General features: G+C 37.0%; 1 protein-coding gene across 10 annotated transcripts in view; it reads left to right on the forward strand.

The window, feature by feature from the left end:
- The window catches only part of CFAP54 (cilia and flagella associated protein 54), a 300,763-nt gene that overhangs the window by 106,770 nt on the left and 178,395 nt on the right, over positions 1–15,598 (forward strand). For all 10 annotated transcript variants that reach the window (XM_061416977.1, XM_061416975.1, XM_061416972.1 and 7 more), the window contains 5 exons: positions 1,653–1,781; positions 3,457–3,571; positions 5,460–5,549; positions 6,335–6,461; positions 15,308–15,419. In XM_061416977.1, the coding sequence (XP_061272961.1) occupies positions 1,653–1,781; positions 3,457–3,571; positions 5,460–5,549; positions 6,335–6,461; positions 15,308–15,419 (573 nt within the window). The remainder of the gene's footprint in view (positions 1–1,652; positions 1,782–3,456; positions 3,572–5,459; positions 5,550–6,334; positions 6,462–15,307; positions 15,420–15,598) is intronic.

Here is a 15,598-nt window from a genome sequence, read left to right on the forward strand (position 1 = left end):
TCAAGAGGCAGATCAGGTGGTCTGGTATTCCCATCTCTTTCAGAATTTTCCACAGTTTATTGTGATCCACACAGTCAAAGGCTTTGGCATAGTCAATAAAGCAGAAATAGATGTTTTTAGGTAGGTCTTATCAGATATAAGCAGGCACTTACTGCTTTTCAGCCACTTATATATCCTTCACTTCCTGGGAAGTCACAGTTGTTACCTATCTTAAATTGTTATTGTTTAGTCGCTAAGTTGTGTCCGACTCTTTTGGGACCCCATGGACTGCAGCCCACCAGGCTCCTCTGTCCATGGGATTTCCCAGGCAAGAATACTGGAGTGGGTTGCCATTTCCTTCTCCAGGGGATCTTTCTGACTCAGGGATTGAAACCGTGTCTCCTGCTTGTCAGGAAGTTTCTTTACCACTGACCACCAGTGGTAAAGAATCCAGTTATCTTAAATACTAACCTATTCAACCTAACAGAATACATCTACAGATAAGTTCATACAGACTTATTTATACCCTAAGAGAGTTTCCCTGGGGGTTCATGGTGAATGTGTCCCCTTGTGTGATCTCTTGCTAGAGCAGGGTCTATGCAAATCAGATTGTAGGCCAGGGATGCTTTCCTGGGTTAATGTTAGATCCCAGGTTTTAATGACCAGGTAAAGCTGTATAAATAAGGAGGGAAAGCTGTTCTGGGATAAACCTCCCCTGTAGGGAGGCATGAAGTCCTGACACCATGGTGAGTATCAGGATTGATACTTGATTCAATATTTTGTAAGCTGAAAGTACAACACAAGGATATGAATACTGGAAGATGACACTGGAGAGGGAGGTAAGGACCAGGCTAGAGGAGGCCAGATAACAGTTTGTAACAAGGAATGTGGATGAGACTGGGTGGCAGAGCGGCTCCTTCTCATATTCTGAGTACAGCGTGTACTTCCCAGGGCTCATGGAGAATCTGCCCAAACCAGCTGATCTCCAGCCTAGTTCAACACGAAGGTCATGTATATCATTCACAGCTAAAAATGTTCCCCAAGATGTCATGAGGTCAGTAATTGTGTGATTTCACAAAGAAGACAACCCAAGACAAGAAGTGGTGGTTACATGGCCTTTAACAATGATTTTGTTTTAGCGTGGCTTTTTTAAGTGGAAATGCTTTTTAATAGTTAGCTTACTATACCAAAAGATGTATGTCCCAGCTGTGCTGTGCTGTGCTTAGTCACTCAGTTGTGTCTGACTCTTCGTGACCGCATGGACTGTAGCCCACCAGGCTCCTCTGTCCATGGGGATTCTCCAGGCAAGAATACTGGAGTGGGTTGCCATGCCCTCCTCCAGGGGATCTTCACAACCCAAGGATCGAATCCAGGTCTCCCGCATTGCAGGTGAATTCTTTACCATCTGAGCCACCAGGGAAGCCCCAGAGATACCAAGAATTCGTTACTGATGAAATTCCTGGTTTTTCATTTGTTTGTTTTTGGTCCTTTATTTAAAATACTGAAATCATACAGTTTGAATTCTAGAGAAATATGGTCTGGAGGTATGCTTACATAGCAAAAACAGGGGCATTACATCCAAAACATGAAACTTATGAATTTCCAGAAGGTGATACATGGCACTTGAAAATAGATGTGAATTTCCAACAGAGATAATTAATATTTTTAATCAGATCCTGCGTTCATGGAAGGAATATGACCTGGCAGTAATGATTATAAATTATGGAAAAAAGGTGTTGGACATCTCATCAGGTTGCAAATCTCTATTTGGTACTACAGACCTAGAGGAAATGCAAGAAGAGGTAATTGTTTGTTCTTTGTGTCTCATCTTTAAACATACATTATTTGAATTTTATGAGAGGTCATGTAGTGTTAGTAAATATGTTAGATAATTGATTAGTTTTTAGTTTGTCATATTTACATAAAAGAGGATGAATGTATAGTGAAGAGCTTCTTTTTTCCTTCCTTTTCTTTCAATTTTAATTACTATCCAGAAAATTAAAAGGTCTCTATGCTAGAATATTGAATAGCCCCCTGTTTCTAGTATTGATGATCAGTTAGGTGTTGATGAGAGCTTCCTATACCCAGTTGGACATTAGACTGAAAACCCTCAAAGGTCTCTCCCAGACTGAAGATTTTTATTATTTTCGGTGGGTCACTGAATGCAATAAATATGTCAGAGCTTTTTGCTCTGCCCCAAGTAGATTTCCTGAACTTCTTGTAACACCTACATTGTCTTCCTTATGAGGCTTCTAATGTTTGAGATAACTTTTAAGTAAGACCCATGCTGACTCCAAGCATGGGTCTTACTAGATCGTTATTGCCTTTTCTTGAAAGTATGTGGTTAAATGATTTTGTAGGTAGGTCAAATTTTGAAACATTGCTTAGTTTATCTGGTTTCTGAAGAGTACTGGGAACTGCTTGCAGCCTCTTTTGTGATCAGGATTGGGGTTGAGACTATGACCCCTAAGCCTGTTTCAATTGGAGTAGCTCTATCTCTATTATATGTGGAAAAAGCTTAAGAAAAATCCCATAGTTTCCCTGGATGAATATTTTTAGCCATAATACTTTTTGGGGTGTGTGTGGGGATTCTAGAGAAAGTTTTGATTAAGCTGAAAGTGACTTGAGGATTTTTTTCTTCACCAAGTGTTGTCCACTCTCAGAGTCCATCAGCCAGCCCCTTCATGTCACTGAGGCCTTGACTCAGGGCCCTGCCCCTTCGCATCACGGCAGGACAGGACCCCATCCCTCTTTCCTTGGAGCCTTTAGTCCAGCAGCAGGTTGTAATACTTCTTTCAGAGTAAGACTGTGGGGATTGAGAATCTAGTATCTAGTTTATAGAAGTCAGGAATTATTATAAGCATCTGGGGTCCCTCAAAGCCAAAAGATCTTGGCAGGTCTATTTTTTCAGAGAGTGGGAGACATGAACCAGTCAGTTCTCAGGCTCAGACAGTTGAAAACATGGTGGGGAGCCTGAGTGCAGACCCACCAATTCTTAATCCACTAATTACTGATCATGTTACATTCAATGAAAGGCAAAGTAGCAAAAGCAATTAGCTTAGTTGTAAGGAAGCTCCCTCTGGGGCAAGGGGAAAAAAAAAAGGAAGGAAAGAAAAGGATATATTTCTGAAAGCATTTTTTTTTGAGGATTTTGAGAGCTGTATCTGCAAGTGCTCTCAAAAGGGTGTGTGTAGTGGGGAAGGGGCTGCTTAGGGGAGTAGAAGTTACTGGGAGGAAGGGAAAGGGAAGAGAAGAATTATTTTGGTCAACCTCCATAAAACACTTTGTATTGTATCTGGCATTTAGTTAGACTACAATGGGTTGTTATTAATTAATTATTAGTACATTTAGCTATGTAGATTCATAACTTGGTCTACCAAGTATGAAAGCATGAACATAATTTAAAGAATGTTATTTGAAAATGACAATTCTTGAAACATATTGAAATACGTCCTGACATTTAACCAATGTTTCTAGGGTTCTTCCAAGAAGTCTTGCAAGAATAAGAAGCCACAGCAGGTATTAGTACCTGAAAAAATAAATGAACAGCTGGTTTTATTGGAGACACATCTACTCAAACTGACAAAGCAATGTAATCTATTATTTTTCTTTCTGTATACTTCTGTTTAGCATTTTGTGTTTTTTTTTTAAAATAAGAAAATATTTTGTTAAAAGGATTAGAATGAGATTAGCATTTGGTAAGCCCTTTATGGTTTATGCAGTGCTTTTACATTATGTCCTTAATCCTAACAATACTCTGTTAATAAGGGATTGCTAACCTGATTTTTACAGATGTAGCTCATAAAGATTAAGCGGTTTATTTAGGATTACATAGTTGGCTTGGATTTGAGCTTAAAGCTTCTCATTCTAAAGCAGAGTTTCTCAACCTCGACAATATTGCCAATTTGGGCCAGATAATTCTTTGCTGTGGGGGACTGTCTTAGGCATTGTGGATGTAAAACAGCATCTCTGGCCTTTGTCCAGAGATGCATAGCACACCATCCCCTCCGGACTGTCTCCCCTACCCCCACCCCCCACCAGCCCCAGCTGTGACACAAGTGTTGGCAAATGTATTGTAGAAGGGGAACACAACGTTGAGAATCACTGTTCTGAAGGCAGAAATGTAACTGAGAAAGAAAGGGATAGCATGAGAGGTGTTAATATACGAGTGATTTGAACCATGTGAAACACTCAAGTGAAACACTGATTTTAGGTCGTTGGGCTGTATTGTAATTTAGTAATAGACCAAAATGCTGACATGATGATTGGAGTTTTGGAGTTTGCATCTTGGAAATCTGATTAAGAAATTGATTTACTTTCTGGTGATGACAACTGTTCTCACATTTTTAAGAAGCAGCACTTCAGACCTAGAAGAATAAAAGAGTACATAAGTTTCTCTTATTAGAAGGTAGCACTTTTGGCCCCTTGGTTTTTGGGAAGTCACTACCCTTGTAGAATTCTGTGTCCCCATCTCACCTGTCTTACTCTGTGCCTCGGTTGTATATAGGTGGTTGTACTGTTTCAGAATTCCCTGACTTGAATCTCTCACTTTATTTAAACACACTCCATGTCTCTGTTTCCAGCTGAACTTATGAATTGAACCCAATGCTCTATTATTCACAAAACCTATAAACCTAGTTTTGGGAAAGCTCTAATTGTCTGGTTACATATAAAAATTATAATTCCTTAGATTATAGAAAGGGTTCTGGAAGTGTAAAGGGTTCTGGAAATGTGAATTATTTATTTTCATATTATCACCCCCTCCACATTTCACTAAGGAGCACAATGTAAAGTTAGGAGCTAAACAATAGATTCAGTAACAAAACAATAATAAAAATAACAGTTTTATACAGGGCTCTCTGTGTGCCAAGAACTATTTTAAGTGTTTTATTCATATTAAAACTTATATAGTCCTTATATAACAGCCATATGAAAAAGCTACTATTATTATTTCATTTTAAAGATAAGGAAAGGGAAGCACAGAGAAGGTAAGTAACTTCCCAAGGTCTCATAACTAAGACATGTAAGACTTAGGGACTTCCCTGGTGGTTCAGTGGTTAAAACTCCATGCTTCCAATGCAGGGGTGTGGGTTCAATGCCTGGTCAGGGAACTAAGTTCCTGCATCCCACATGCTGTGCAGCCGGAAAAAAAAGTATCAAACTGAGAATCTGGTTTCTGTGTCTGATACTTGCTGATAGACAATAGCTGTTGAGTAATAAAGATTCATGCTTTAGAGATTCTTCCCCTATTTGGTAATAGACTCCTTGGCCTTTAGGGGAAAAAATGAAAGGAAAATAATTGAATTATTGAATCTCTTAAATCTCAAAAATATGTAATTTATATTTTAAGACAAGAATTTAGGATGTCTGAAATGTTTACTTGGGTATTTTCCTATTTTTCACCCTCCACCAAAGGATTTTCATTTTTGGTTATTGATATTAAACAAAACCAACAACTTACTAATTCTTTTTAACCTTAGATATTACAACTGAACTCTCAGGAGCAGAAGATCCCATATTTCTTTACCCTATAGTTTTAAACTGGTCGGTCAAAGGTGCTGTGAAAGAAGGTAGGTTACCTTGTCATACATATGTTGCTTGCTCACCTTACGGCTGAAGATCTTTTATTCCATGAATTCTGTTGTTGGCAGAAGATTTCAGGTTCTTACCCATTCAGAATAAAGCAGACGCTTGATTGTCAAGTAAGGAAAGAGACCAAAATAGGTACCTGATTTAAAATCTGAAAATGCGGAACCTTTATGTTGACTTATTTTGGCAGTAATTGATGTTGTGTTGTTATGAAGCTTACAAAAACTAGGAACTGAACAATGTGTTAGTGATTTTTAAGCTCAACTGTGAAGAAATAGCAGCATTATTGTTTATCTCAGAGTGAAATATAATAAAAATTAGGATGACTAGTTATTCTGGCAGTTTTCAGCAGTATATTTACCCCCACCTAGTCGTATGTTAGGGAACTTTTAGGAAATCTTTCAAACACTGAGATATTTGGAAAATAAAAGAAATTTAGACTATAAAGGATTGTTTGATCATAGGAAAACAATAGTCTCACAACATTTACTCCTATACATTTTTAAAAAGTAAGAAATCTAGAAAGAAATGAAGGGACTTCTCTGGCAGTCCAGTGGTTAAGACTCCATGCTTCCAATGCAGGGACCATGGATTTGATTCTTTGTTGAGGAACTAAGAATATACTGCATGGCACGGGCCAAAAAAAAAAAAAAAGCAGGTTAATAAACTTGCCTGTTAGAATGAAATGACTAATAGCAGTAGTATCCTTTCAATGCCATTAACCAAGTGTATTGGTGATTATACATGAATTTCCTTGTTTTCACAGTTATGAAATTTAAGCAGAGACCTAGATTCCTGGAATTCTTTACACAAGTTATGCAAAAATGTATGCATGATGAAAAATTTCAACCTATGGTGGAGATAACAAATCCTGTCTATGACTTCTTGAAAAGGTACTGTAATATTTGTTTGATTAGCATTAACAACTTTAAAAAATGAGTAAAATTGTTCCTTAAAGATATATGGTGTGTTATGAGTTAGTCGCTCTGTTGTGTCTGCCTCTTTGTGACCCCCCTGGACTGTAGCCCACCAAGCTCCTCCATTTATAGAATTCTCCAGGCAAGAATACCGGAGTAGGTTGCCATTTCCTTCTCCCAGGTATTTTCCTGACCCAGGGATGGAACCTGGATCCATCCTGGGTCCAGGTAGATTCTTTACTATCTGAGCCACCAGGAAAGCTCTAAAAGATATATAAGATGGATGATAAAGAGAGTGGAGTCTATGCAGTTAAAACAGGCATCTAGAAGGTAGTGAGTATCTGTGTCTAGGTAAATAAATAAATACACACAAAAATGTTTGTGCACCTGAACTGAGGAATAATAGAGCATGTTCTTATTTCTAGTAGGAAATAAATTATCCCTTTTGCTATTGAGACATGTTGGATGATTGAATTTCTAGGCCATTAGCATCTTTCACACAAACTTTGGGGTCCAATTATTTACTTAATTTTTTCATCCAGTTTAACTGAGATATGATTGACATGCTGCTGCTGCTGCTAAGTCACTTCAGTCGTGTCCGACTCTGTGCGACCCCTAGACGGCAGCCCACTAGACTCCCCCGTCCCTGGGATTCTCCAGGCAAGAACGCTGGAGTGGGTTGCCATTTCCTTCTCCAATGCATGAAAGTGAAAAGTGAAAGTGAAATCACTCAGTCGTTTCCGACCCTTAGTGAACCCCTGGACTGCAGCCTACCACGCTTCTCCGTCCATGGGATTTTCCAGGCAAGAGTACTGGAGTGGGGTGCCAGTGCCTTCTCCAGCACTGTATAAATTTTAAGGTGGACGACATAATGATTTGGGTTATGTACATCATGAAATGATTACCACAGTGGGTTTGGTGAACATCCATCATCTCATAAAAATGCGACATTAGAAAAGCAAACCCTAAAGAAACCACCAGAAAATTACTAGAGCTAATCAATGAATATAGTAAAGTTGCAGGATATAAAATCAACACACAGAAATCCCTTGCATTCCTAATTCCGGATTAGTAGGATTCCTACTCCGGTATCCTACACTAATAATGAGAAAATAGAAAGAGAAATCAAGGAAACAATTCCATTCACCATTGCAACGAAAAGAATAAAATACTTAGGAATATATCTACCTAAAGAAACTAAAGACCTTTATGTAGAAAACTATAAAACACTGGTGAAAGAAATCAAAGAGGACACTAATAGATGGAGAAATATACCATGTTCATGGATTGGAAGAATCAATATAGTGAAAATGGGTATACTACCCAAAGCAATCTATAGATTCAATGCAATCCCTATCAAGGTACCAATGGTATTTTTCCCAGAGCTAGACCAAATAATTTCACAATTTGTATGGAAATACAAAAAACCTTGAATAGCCAAAGCAATCTTAAGAAAGAAGAATGGAACTGGAGAAATCAAACTGCCTGACTTCAGGCTCTACTACAAAGACACAGTCGTCAAGACAGTATGGTACTGGCACAAAACAGAAGTGTAAATCAATGGAACAAAATAGAAAGCCCAGAGATAAACCCACGCACCTATGGACACCTTATCATTGACAAAGGAGGCAAGAATATACAGTGGAGAAAAGACAATCTCTTTAACAAGTGGTGCTGGGAAAACTGGTTAACCACTTGTAAAAGAATGAAACTAGAACACTTTCTAACACCATACACAAAAATAAACTCAAAATGGATTAAAGATCTAAACATAAGACCAGAAACTATAAAAAATCTTAGAGGAGAACATGGGCAAAACACTCTCTGACATACATCACAACAGGATCCTCTATGACCCACCTCCCAGAATATTGGAAATAAAAGCAAAAATAAACAAATAGGATCTAATTAAAATTAAAAGGTTCTGCACAACAAAAGAAACTCTAAGCAAGGTGAAAAGACAGCCTTCAGAATGGGAGAAAATAATAGCAAATGAAGCAACTGACAAACAACTAATCTCAAAAATATACAAGCAACTCCTGCAGCTCAATTCTAGAAAAATAAACGACCCAATCAAAAAATGGGCCAAAGAACTAAGCAGACATTTCTCCAAAGAAGACATACAGATGGCTAACAAACACATGAAAAGATGCTCAACATCACTCATTATCAGAGAAATACAAATCAAAACCACAATGAGGTACCATTTCACGCCAGTCAGAATGGCTGTGATCCAAAAGTCTACAAGCAATAAATGCTGGAGAGGGTGTGGAGAAAAGGGAACCCTCTTACACTGTTGGTGGGAATGCAAACTAGTACAGCCACTATGGAGAACAGTGTGGAGATTCCTTAAAAAACTGGAAATAGAACTGCCATACGACCCAGCAATCCCACTGCTGGGCATACACACTGAGGAAACCAGAATTGAAAGAGACACGTGTACCCCAATGTTCATCGCAGCACTGTTTATAATAGCCAGGACATGGAAGCAACTTAGATGCCCATCAGCAGATGAATGGATAAGAAAGCTGTGGTACATATACACAATGGAGTATTACTCAGCCATTAAAAAGAATACATTTGAATTAGTTCTAATGAGGTGGATGAAACTGGAGCCTATTGTACAGAGTGAAGTAAGCCAGAAAGAAAAACACCAATACAGTATAGTAACGCATATATATGGAATTTAGAAAGATGGTAACGACAACACTGTATGAGAGACAGCAAAAGAGACACAGATGTATAGAACAGTCTTTTGGACTCTGTGGGAGAGGGAGTGGGGGATGATTTGGGAGAATGGCATTAAAACATGTATAATATCATATAAGAAATGAACCGCCAGTCCAGGTGTGATGCAGGATATGGGAAGCTTGGGGCTGGTGCACTGGGATGACCCAGACGGATGGTATGGGGAGGGAGGTGGGAGGGGGTTCAGGATGGGGAACACGTGTACACCGATGGTGGATGCATGTTGGTGTATGGCAAAACCAATACAATATTGTAAAGTAAAAGAAAAAAAGATTAAAAAAAATAAAAGCAGAAAAAATTTTTTTCTTCCTTATGGTGAGAATTCTTAAGATTTACCCTCTTAAAAACTTTTATTTGTAACATGTAGCATGCATGTTAGTTATCTTTATCATGTTGTACATTACATCCCTAGTTGTTCTTTACCTTGTAACTGGAAGTTTGTGCCTTTGGGCTATCATCAGTAATTCCCCTTCCCCCTCTCTTTGATGTAGTCCCATTTGTTTACTTATGCTTTTTTTTCTTTAAGGTGTTTACAACTTATTTTAACAGGTTAAAATGATTGCTTACTTTTGCTTTTGTTTCCCTTGCTTGAGGAGACATATCTCCAAAATATATTGCTAAAATTCATGTCAAAGAGCATACTGCCTATGTTTTCTTCTAGGAGTTTTATGGTTTCAAGTTCTTCACTTTAAGTCTTTAATCCATTTTGAGTTTATTTTTGTGTATGGTGTGGTTTTGAAGTCTGGTTTTGGCCATGTACTATGCTTTTCTAATTCTCTACAGTAGCAAGCAGTCATTCCTTGGGGTTCCCGTATGTATATGTGAATGGAGTTCCTCAAATAGAAGTAGTAAAACTTTAAAGTTAACCCTTTTATTCACTAAGCCTAAATGGCTCTCTCTGCCCCCAAGGAAAATTGTGTTTTGTGCCAACTAGTTATGAGAGACGCCAAATGAATTCAGCTTTTCTTCCAATAGTTGGGTTTTGATTTTAAAACTGGACATAGGTCTAATCTATCTCATTGTAGGAAAAACATCAGTAACACAAGATCTACTTTAAAAATGTCAAAGAGGAACATTCTCATAAAAACCTACAGGAAAATATTCTTCCTAAAATAGGCACTTCATTTATTAGAACAAAAGCTTGAAATACATGTGCTTTGTATTTTCAAAAGATGAAAGAGGAAATTGCTTTCATTACATGAAAGCAGGCCATTGTAATGAGAGAGCTGGACAGAATTAGAAAGTCCCACCAAATTAAATAAACGATAGCCAAAATGAGAACCTTGGAAGCTGTAAATAATATTCTTGATACCAAAGAAAATCAGAAGGCACTTTCAGTGTGCAGTAAAATTTGGAGGGCTGACCATGGAGGTCCAACTGAAGAAGAATAGATAATCTGAAATAGGAAAATAGAATAAGTGTTTGAGACCAGTGGTACAAAAAAGGATATGAGTTTGGAGATTGAACAGTATAAGTGAGTTCAAGTCAAAGGTAATGATTTCAACATTTAAGCCTGGGCAGATGTTCTAGGATGTTCTTCAAGTCAAAAAATACAGAGGAGGGGCAGAAGTAAGTCCTTGATCTCTACTTTGTTAGTAATATCTATTTTCTTTTTGTATTTGTATGCTTGACATATTTTTGCATGAAGAAACTTTTTTTCTACTTCAACAGACAAATATGCAGCAATGTTTTCTTCCAACTTTTTAGTTTCACAGTTTAGATTTAGTGTTTTAATCCATATGGAATTTATTTTGGTGTAAGGATTTAGATTAAACTTTAGGGTTTTTTCTTTTAAAATTTTAATTATTTGTCTTGGGAACATTTAAAAGTAATCTCTTTGTTACTTATTTTTAATGCTAACTTTTCACATTGTTGATTCTATTAATAATGCTTATAAATCACAATGAAGATATTTAATGAATTTTTATGTTCTACATAACAAAAAATAAAAGTATATGGAAATAACTGATGAAAAGAAGGCTAATTTGATAGAAAATAATGATATTGAGAGTTAAACATGATACTTAAAAAGAGATAAGGACATAGAAAATGTATATAACTAATAAGATTAATTTAATATATATAGCCAACTGAGACTAAATACCCTTTATATTATAGCACTTATTAAATTTTAGAAAAGTAATTTTTAAACTGCAAAATAAATCTCAGTAGACCACCTAGTCTAAAATTTGTAAAGATCACATTCATACAATGCAATTCATACAGTACAACTGAAATATTATAACAAAATGATGACTGGTATATATAATTATATATAACTATCAGATCAGATCAGATCAGATCAGTCGCTCAGTCGTGTCCGACTCTTTGCGACCCCATGAATCGCAGCACGCCAGGCCTCCCTGTCCATCACCAACTCCCGGAGTTCACCCAGACTCATGTCCATCGAGTCAGTGATGCCATCCAGCCATCTCATCCTCTGTCATCCCCTTCTCCTCTTGCCCCCATTCTCTCCCAGCTAAATCTAAAAGTATAGAGCATGAAAATCTTGCTAGTGAGAAGTCCAATATCAAATGTATTCAAAGCAGTAAAAACAAATTTTTAGCTTTAGAAGCTTCTGTTACTTACTAAAAGAGTAAAATAAAATTAAATTAGCTTTTATTGAACTCGAGAAATTGGTAAAATAACAAAATAAATCTAAGACAGTAGAAAGAAGAAATAGAATAAGTTGAAATTAATCAATTATAAATTGGTTTTAAAATAGTCCAATGGTAACTGCTAGGTTTAGTCTTTGAAGATATGAATAAATTAGGTAATTTTCTGGCCAACAAAATAAGAAAAAGTGAAATGTAAGTAATCCAAAGAGAAAATAGTCATAAATTTGGAAGTTGTTAAATTTTAGAAAACAATGTATGTAATTTAACATGAATCAGTTTGAAAATCTAACTTAAAGTGATGATTATCTGGAAAATTTTTAATTATATGACTTTATTGAAGCAGTAAAAAATTTGGAGAGATCATATTTCAATGCCATTCACATATGAAATGAGTCGCAAGTCCAGATTCGATGCATGATACTAGATGCTTGGGGCTGGTGCACTGGGACGACCCAGAGGGATGGTATGGGGAGGGAGGAGGGAGGAGGGTTCAGGATGGGGAACACATGTATGCCTGTGGCAGATTCATTTCGATATATGGCAGAACCAATACAATATTGTAAAGTTTAAAAATAAAATTAAAAAAAATTTGGAGAGATCAAAAACTTTTTAAGCAAGTTCTCTCATAGGAACAAATAATTTTGTTTTACATAAAGCTACTTCAGGGCTTCCCAGGTGGCCCAGTGGCAAAGAATCTACCTGCCAATGCAGGAAACACAGGAGATCTCGGATTTGATCACTGGGTGGGAAGATCCCCTGGAGTAGGAAATGCTGACCCACTTCAGTATTCTTGCCTGAAGAATTCCATGAACAGAGGAGCTTGACAGGGTACATTACAGTCCATGGGGTCACAAAGAGTAGGACATGACTGAGCACACACACACTTCAGAGTGTAGTTGTAGTTTCCTTGTAAATTTTTACAGCAGGCTCTGATAACACATGTGTAAAAAGAGAATAAAAAAGTATAAAATTAGGGGTTGACTTTATTTAGAAATATACAAAATCAAAATAAAACACTAGCTTATAAATTTAGCTGTGAGAATGTAGATTTTGTTCTCAATATATCATAAGAAGTCTAAATATAATTATCACTAGTAGTCAAAGGAGTCTTTTGTGCTGAAAAGTCATATCATGAAGTTCAGCAACAGCAATTCCTAGCAAATCAGGATTAGAAGAAGGTTTTCTGTTAAAATATGCAGGACCACACAGAAACCTATTATTCCTCCTATCTTTTATTAAAAAATATCATTTTGAACATTATTGGCAGTGCTTTAAAGTAAGAAATAGAAATTAGGATTAGAATTCATGTGATTATCATATAATAGGGTCCCCAAAATGTTTGCCAAGTGAATTCCAAGGTGAAGTACTCGGAAAATAGAAGGATTGATATCTGCAAGTTATTATTATTTTTAACTTAACAAGTTAACTAAAAACTATCAGAACTAACAATAGAATTCCATAGGATGGGTAGATGCAAAATCAGTGCTTTGCTATGTCAACTAGAAAGTATAATGGAAAAACAATTCTGTTGTTGTGAAGTACAGGATTAAGTTTATCAGAAATTGTGAGGGGATTTAGGCTAATATAAAAAAGACCAACATCTTTTCTAAGAGGTATTAAAAAATGACTGGAATAAATGGAGAGAAATAGTACATTACTTGATGAGCAGATGGAATATTGTAAAGATTTCTATTATTCTCAAATTAACTTATTGGTTTAATGCAATTCCAATCAGATTAGTTTGTATGGAATGGGCTAGAGTAATGAAATATATTTAAAGAATAAAAAAGGGTGAAAAGAGAGGCTTTTCTGTCGAATAAAGTATAACAGAGTTGTGTTTATGAATTAATAGGCAGACAGTCATTGGAAATCAATGTTTTGGGTCAGAAGCAGGCATGACGTATGTAACCAAAACAATGAATAAGCCATGAAATCAAAGATCAATAACATTGATTATATGAAAGTTTAGAAATATTATTTTTCATAACACACCATCAGCAAAATAGAAAGAAGTCAGAGCTAGGAGAAAGCATTCTATGAAGAGGTGGAGAAGTGGAGGAGTTTACTCAGTGGAAGAGCATTCTGCAGAGCATGGAGGAGATTGCTGACAGGTTTGGGAAGATGGTGCTCCATAACCTCCTCTTCTTTCCAGCTTTTTCTGGAATAACAGCCACAAAAGCATTCTGGTGGGGTGGGAGAGATAGGAGGTAGAGGAGAGATCAGGCTGGTTGGAAAACAGCAGGCAACTAGGCTCAGAATGTAAGTAGCAGAGCACAGAAGGGATTCCCAAGTCTCCCTCTGATCAATGGTCCAAGCTTTGTGTTATAGTTCAGGCAGACAAAACATTTGCCAAAATGAATGCCAGCTAGGGGAAAGGGAGGACATTTAATATTGTTGGACATTGGCATCCATTCTGCATCTAGGCATTCAGCCAACCATGGATCAGAAATATTCGAAAAAAATTCCTGAAAGTTCCAAAAAGTAAAACTTGAATTTGCCACACTCCTGTCAACTTTGTACATAATATTTATGTTGTATTTACAGTTATTTATACAGAACTGAACTGATACAGAATTTGCATTGCAACTTAAATGATTTAAAGAGATGATTTAAACTGTATAGGAGGATATGTGCGGAGAAGGCAATGGCACCCCACTCCAGTACTCTTGCCTGGAAAATCCCGTGGATGGAGGAGCCTGGTAGGCTGCAGTCCATGGGGTCGCTAAAAGTCGGACACGACTGAGCGACTTCACTTTCACTTTTTCACTTTCATGCATTGGAGAAGGAAATGGCAACCCACTCCAGTGTTCTTGCCTGGAGAATCCCAGGGATGGGGGAGCCTGGTGGGCTGACGTCTATGGAGTTGCACAGAGTCGGACACGACTGAAGTGACTTAGCAGCAGCAACAGGAGGATATGTGTAGGTTATATGTAAATAGTATGCCATTTTATATAAAGACTTGCGCCTCCTTGACTTTTGGTATCTGAGAGGGTCCTGGAACCAAGCCCCTGCAGATCCCCATGGATGAGTGTAGTAATCTAAAATGCTTAGCTCCTGTTGATGTCCGAAGGTGGTAGTGGCTGGGAGCTTGCACATGGTAGAACTAAAGGGACTGAATCTGTTGGAAGCAAGATATCCTGTTTAGGGTCACTTGGTTTTAAAGGAAAGTGACCACTTTTTTTTTTTTCCAGTTCGATTCTATTTGTTCTATATCATATCGATACTTCAGCTCTCATCACATTTGATGCTATGATTTACATTTTGCTCTTTTGAGAGGCCAGCTATTCCTTGATGGGACTGGGAGTATCACAGTCTCATTTATGCATGGAATGCAACCAATTTTGGAAATGCTTCTAGAATAATTTCAGTGACAATACTCATTAAAAATTTATTACTTTGGGGTAGTTTTGCAAATTTTTGCATATCCTTTTAACTGACTTTATCTTTTTGTAATAGGAGGAATGAGTCCCTTCTTGGAATAAAAAAACTGAAATACAAGGATACTTTGTCTAAAAAGGTCATCAAACCTGTGAAGAAGTACAGAGCTGCAGTAGTGGAGATTGGAAAAGTAAGTTTCATGTAAATTTTGAATTTTCAGTTAGTGAACTTAAGAGATTCATGTATCTAGAGATGGTTGGCTGCACTATAATTTATTATAATATTAAACAGAAGGTAATACCAACAAGCATAAACTTATAATTATACAATATATTTTAATTCTTAAGTTATATGGATATTTTTATAATC

This window comes from Bos javanicus, chromosome 5 (assembly GCF_032452875.1).
Source record: "Bos javanicus breed banteng chromosome 5, ARS-OSU_banteng_1.0, whole genome shotgun sequence".
NCBI lineage: Eukaryota > Metazoa > Chordata > Mammalia > Artiodactyla > Bovidae > Bos > Bos javanicus.